The sequence below is a fragment of the Bidens hawaiensis genome, unplaced genomic scaffold, assembly GCF_021521415.1.
Source record: "Bidens hawaiensis isolate Kalapana, Puna unplaced genomic scaffold, B.hawaiensis_p1.1 tig00011791_1, whole genome shotgun sequence".
NCBI lineage: Eukaryota > Viridiplantae > Streptophyta > Magnoliopsida > Asterales > Asteraceae > Bidens > Bidens hawaiensis.
This window is the reverse complement of record NW_027491936.1, coordinates 167,896-173,918: the sequence shown is the minus strand read 5'-3', so window position 1 is coordinate 173,918 and position 6,023 is coordinate 167,896. Positions and strand designations below refer to the sequence as shown.

Genomic DNA, 6,023 nt, shown 5'->3' with positions numbered 1-6,023 from the left:
GCGGTTATATTAATTTTTTATCGGTCGTTCAAAAAAAAAAAAGAAGTTACAAATATAGTTTCTATTTGATTAAAAAACTCTCTCATATCATTTTCTAAATTCATCTCGCGCATCATTTTCTATTCAAAACCTCTCACGTCTTGTTCCTCATATATTCTTAAACCTCTCACGTCTCTTCCCTCGTATATTCTAAAACCTCTCACGTCTCGTCCCTTATATATGTTACTATTCAATCACATAAAACATTTTTGGTTCCTTTTTAATTATGTTTTTTTTCTTTTTTTCCCATTCACATTCAATTACAAATAATATTAAAAACTACAAATAATATTAAAAACTAGATATGAGGTGAATAGTGACACAAAATATGAGGTGTGTGTTTGTTCTACCTTAGAAATATTGGGTTAAAGTATGGGAATCCGAATGGGGGATGAGATGAAGTGAGTTATTAAGACATTTTTGTTAAAATATGAATATGTGGTTGGGAATAGTAGATTCAACTTTTCAGTTTTGATTCGGAGGCCAATTTTTTCACTCGTTCAGGGCTTTTGAATTCTCAAGGATTCTAGGGTATGACCATGAAGTCTTAGGGATTTTGGGAATTGCAACTTTGATAATTTAGATAATCGTATGATAACTTTCAGATTTAAAGTTATTTGGTGTTTTTCAAACACTTTAATCGGATAAAGTCCTGAATGAGATCAAGAAGTTAGTATGGATTTTTGTGAGAGAGATGAACCGGAAGTGTCGATCAAACTATGAACGCCATGTTTATTTGATCGACAGTTTGGGGTTAGATTAAATAACTGCCTTATGCAGTTATTAATTCTAAAAATTCAAATTTATATTAATATTACCTCCAAAATAATACTTATGATTAAGTCACACATAATCATATGATTCATTTTCTACTGAATTTTTAATGAAGCAATAACTAACCCTAGCCATGGGCTCTGCCCCTTGATCTCGGCAGGGGCTACCGCCCCTGTTATTTGCCTCTAACATCATAACAAACTAAAACAAGCGTTCCCTTCGTACATCTCTAGCTTGCTTAATACTTATTATGATTGCATTTGTCAATCAGTTAATACAATTACACTAAAATAACAATAGATACTAAATACATGCCAATTTAAATATATTAGGAGAGGAACGAATACCTCAGGAATTCAATGGCTTTTATATATGTTACTTTTAACATTTTATGTTAAGACGACAAAAGTGTTCGTTTATTACAAAACCATAATGTTAATCTTTAAAGAAAAATATACAAATCTCTATCAAAAAGTCGTTTTCTACGGGACCATCGTATGCGTGCTTATTAAAAGATGATGTTATTTAAAGCCAATGTCACATCAATTAAATCACCTTTTTAGTTTATTAACTTATCAATAAAGTTAATTTATTATATATTTTTTTAAAACAAATTAGACGGATGTCTATGTGATTGTTATCTTAAAATTTTGCTGCTAATAACAAATTCAGAAAATTACATTACAAGTTTAGTTAAATTTACGTGGAAATGACTCGAATATCCTTAAATGTCTATATTCGTATACTTTTAAGATTTAAATAAATAACTATAAAAAGTTAAACCAAGATGAAAACGAGCGTGAGATCTAGGATTCTTTAGACTAATGGGTATTGGTCATTCCCAACTCTTGAAGGGTTCTACGTGGACAATCCCTCCTTCAAAGGCAAAGACTGAACAGTGAATACCCAGTCGCCCCTTGCTATTTCATGCCTGAAATGAGGGTGGTCGCGTAGTTCCTTTGACCCCTCGTCCAATCAAGTTTTTTTTCCTTTTCTTTTTATTTTCTTTTGTTATTAAATAAACCGGAGTGGTGGAGAATAATAGAAAATAAAGTATAACATGGGTTGGGACGAGGTTAAATGTAGAAGAAAAACCAAGTTAACATAAACGTGACAAATGATTAAAAAATTAAAAGAGTTAATGGCCATTTTCGTCCCTGTGGTTTACTACTTTCGCCACTTCAGTCCAAAATTTTTAGTTTTGTCAATTCAGTCCTCATAGTTTTAAATATTAGCCAATTACGTCCCATCCGTCTAACGGCATCCAGCTATGCCGTTAGTTTAAGGGTATTTTTGTCTTTCTCCTTTTAATTTTGAGTTAATGGTCATTTTAGTCCCTGTGGTTTGATATCTTTGCCAATTCAGTCCAAAGTTTAAAAATTTGTCAATTTAATGTTCAGTTTAATTCAGTTTTTTTTATTTTTTATGTTTTTTTGTTTATAACCCTGAAGAGCATAATTCAAGCCCAAAACCATCGAGCAACCTCAAATAATGGTATGCATTTACTCTGTTGACAACAGTAATCATACCCCCCCCCCTTATATTTAGTTTCTAGACATTTCCTAAAATCTTCTCCATGGTGGAATTCAATGGTAAAGTGGTCAAGGTAATTCCCTGAAACCGAATTATACAGAAAAAACTAAAAATTGTTTTGTTGATTAATGTATAATAGTTGATTACGATCCAGATTTTCGATATGATATGTTAATCTCTAAACCCTAAATATTATGCATTCATCAAAGAAACGATTTTTAGTTTTTTCCGTACAATTCGGTTTCACAGAATTGCTTTGACCACTTTACCATTGAATTCCACCATGGGGGAGAGTTTAGGAACCGTCTAGAAACTAAATACGAGAGGAGGGGGTATGATTACTGTTGTCGACAGAGTAAATGCAGACTTGTTTTGGGCTTGGATAATGCTCTCTAGGGTTATAGAAAAAAAACTGACTTAAATTGACAAAATTTCAAACTTTGGACTGAATTGGCAAAAGTATCAAACCACAGGGACGAAAATGACCAATAACTCAAAATAAAAAGGAGAAAGACAAAAATACCCTTGAACTAACGGCATAGCTGGATGCCGTTAGACGGATAGGACGTAATTGGCTAATATTTAAAACTATGGGGACTAAATTGACAAAAATACAAATTTTGGACTGAAGTGACGAAAGTAGCAAACCACAGGGACGAAAATGGCTATTAACTCAAAATAAAAAGAATGAACTATAACACTTATCCTCACACTTACACATAACACTTATCCTCACACTTATCCTCATATCATGTTGTTTACGTGATGAATATATGACACTATTTTCACACACTTATAACATTAAATAAATGGCACGTCAACTATGCAAAAAAGAAGGATTTAAAGTTCCAAACTAATCTTGTTTTAATTAGACTGTGAAAAGACTTTTGATAGTGTGAAATGAGAGTTTGCCATGGACCAAATGGGCTTTTGGAGAAAATGGGGCTGATGGATTAATGCCTCATTGATTATGTCCTATTATTGTTGAGTTTTAAATGCTCATTAGATGCTTGCCTTCAATGGTGTAACTTTTTTTTTAAATAAATTGAATGATTCTTTTAAAATTTTGGCTGTTTTTAAAGTAATTTTAACCTTTTTAAAGCTGCTTAACTTTTATTTTACAGACATTATGTCTTTTAAAAAAATTAATTGACATAAACAAAGCATTTATTAATATTGGCTAATATTTGGTGATTATTTTGTTCATTACCACTTAAGCTGAACATTATATAAATTGATTTTAAAAATGGCAAATTGGATTTTAATAACCCCAACTTAATGCTGTTGACCGATAATAATCCCAACTTAGAAAATAGTTGTCACCGACTCACCGGTCCCAAATTTCACACTGTTTGTTTTCATTGGGTCCCCGTTAAAAAAAAAAGCTTAACGACGTTAAGTTTCTTCCAAATTTCAAATTGATATTTTGGGCTTTCGTTCAAATTGATATTATCTTGGGTCCTACCAGGGCATCTACCAGATTTGTTAAAATATTTTGGGCTCGAACATGAAAAAAAATTTGGGCCTGAAGTAAAATGATATTTTGTTGGATTTAAACAATTTAATTTTTAAATGAGTTTACTTGGTTATAATCAGGGGTTGTGTAAAAACCTTTTTGTATCGAAATAGGGTTAAATTGTCCCAAGTGAGGCTATAACCCATAATCTTATGATTGGAAGTTATACATCTTTATCACTAAACCAAGCTAGTGGCTATGTTATTAGGTTTAAACATTAAATATACATATTATTTTTCATAAATATATATATATATATATAATTAAAAAAAATAAGCCTAGCGGAGTGTCGGACCAGAGACCGGCGATCACCTGGGCCTCCCTTAGCCGGCCCTGGGTCCTACTAGGGGCCCTATACGTCCCATATACAACAAGACGTATAGGGGGTGTTTGGTGTCCCTAGAAACCCCGCTATCTTTCCTTCCCTCATAAATTTGTACCACACTAAATAAAAACAATAGCTCATTGATAACGCACTTGGGCGGAATAATATAACTTTACATGATTTTGCATTGTCGATAGTGGATTTCACCAATCGGATCATTTGTTTCCTAGTGATTTTAATAAGTTATAAGCACATGCACTATTCCCACCACAAACTCAACATCTTCAAATATTCATCATCAAAAAAGCATCCACACACATAATTCGAATCATTTCACTTTCTCCTCTATTCCAACTATGGATGCTGCTCAATACATCCGAAGACACCACAGGCATAATCCGGGTCGTCAGCAGTGCGCGTCCGCCGTCGTTAAACACATCACCGCTCCCGTTGATATCGTAATAACTCTCTAACTCTATGCATAGTCGTGTCGATGGATTGTTTTATACGCTATGTGCGTAGATTCGATCATCTTGATGATGTATCGGTATTAAGCTAAATCAATTGTACATAGGGCTGACATAACATGTCACACATGATAGTCACAAACATGACAAGATAACTAATCGTGTCATTTTTTTCTAACACAAACATGTTGTTAAGGTCAAACTTGTTTTAAGACATGAAACATGTTAACATGTTTGTGTCAGAAATTGTCTGCCCTATGCACACAGTTTTGATCTGATTTCCGTACTTTGTTTATTCGCTAGTAAAACACAAAGACCGTTGAAGATCGAGATGTTTCTCGATTACTCCTTAAATCAACTCTTAAGATCGAGACAGTTTTGATAATTTATGATACCGAATCGGTATTTTAATGTGGTTTTAACAATTGAAAGTAGTTATTTGACACATAGATCAATAATTTAGCTAAAGTTACACTGATTAATGTTTTTGGATAATTATTTATTTATTTACTTTTGTAAATTTCTATCTAAAAATTGATCAGGTTTGGTCATTAGTTAGGAGGTTTGATCAGCCTCAAAATTACAAGCCCTTTGTTAGCCGATGCACTATGCGCGGGGATCTTAATATTGGGAGTGTTAGAGAGGTGGATGTCAAGTCAGGGCTTCCAGCGACTACCAGCACCGAGAGGCTGGAGCGTCTCGATGACACCGAGCATATTCTCAGTGTCAAAATTGTTGGTGGTGACCATAGGCTAAAGGTATGTATATTAAACTCTAAACAAAATATGCGACACGTTGGTCTAGTCTGGTCTGGTCTAGTTTGGTTCGGTTTGGTTTAGGTTATGTATTTTTTTAAAAATTATTTTGTAGAATTATTCTTCAATCTTGACCGTCCATCCGGAGGGAACCGAAGGAAGATCCGGGACATTAGTCATAGAGTCATTTGTGGTGGACATACCCAATGGCAACACTAAGGATGAAACATGTTACTTTGTGAAAGCCTTAATCAACTGCAACCTTAAATCTCTATCTGATATCTCCGAAAGAATGGCGGTCCAAGACAAGATGTGAAAAGACGAAAGAGCCCTCGTGAGAGTCTGGTTCGTGCGATTATTAATCAAGCTTGCTTCTCTAGTTCTCTATCATTGATGTGGTTTGGTTTTTAAGTCTATATGGATTTATATATAGTGAGTATTATGTATAATTGGTGATAGTTGGTCACTAGAGTTGTAGCAGCTCATTGTTTGCAGATTGCTCATATTTGCAAACATTTGGTAGCGGTTTATATAATACTAGATTTTATCCCCCGTATCACGGGGGTTGTTTTACATTATTTGTTTTTAATATTTATATATTTATATTTGGATTT

At 33.5% G+C, this 6,023-nt stretch overlaps 1 protein-coding gene across 1 annotated transcript; it reads left to right on the top strand.

Moving 5' to 3' along the window:
• Positions 1-4,490: 4,490 nt before the first annotated feature.
• LOC143538981 (abscisic acid receptor PYL8-like) lies at positions 4,491-5,806 on the top strand. Its single transcript, XM_077032413.1, has 3 exons — positions 4,491-4,645; positions 5,197-5,412; positions 5,525-5,806. The coding sequence occupies exons 1-3, from the start codon at positions 4,544-4,546 to the stop codon at positions 5,723-5,725; spliced, it is 519 nt and encodes a 172-aa protein (XP_076888528.1). The 5' UTR covers positions 4,491-4,543; the 3' UTR covers positions 5,726-5,806.
• Positions 5,807-6,023: the final 217 nt, after the last annotated feature.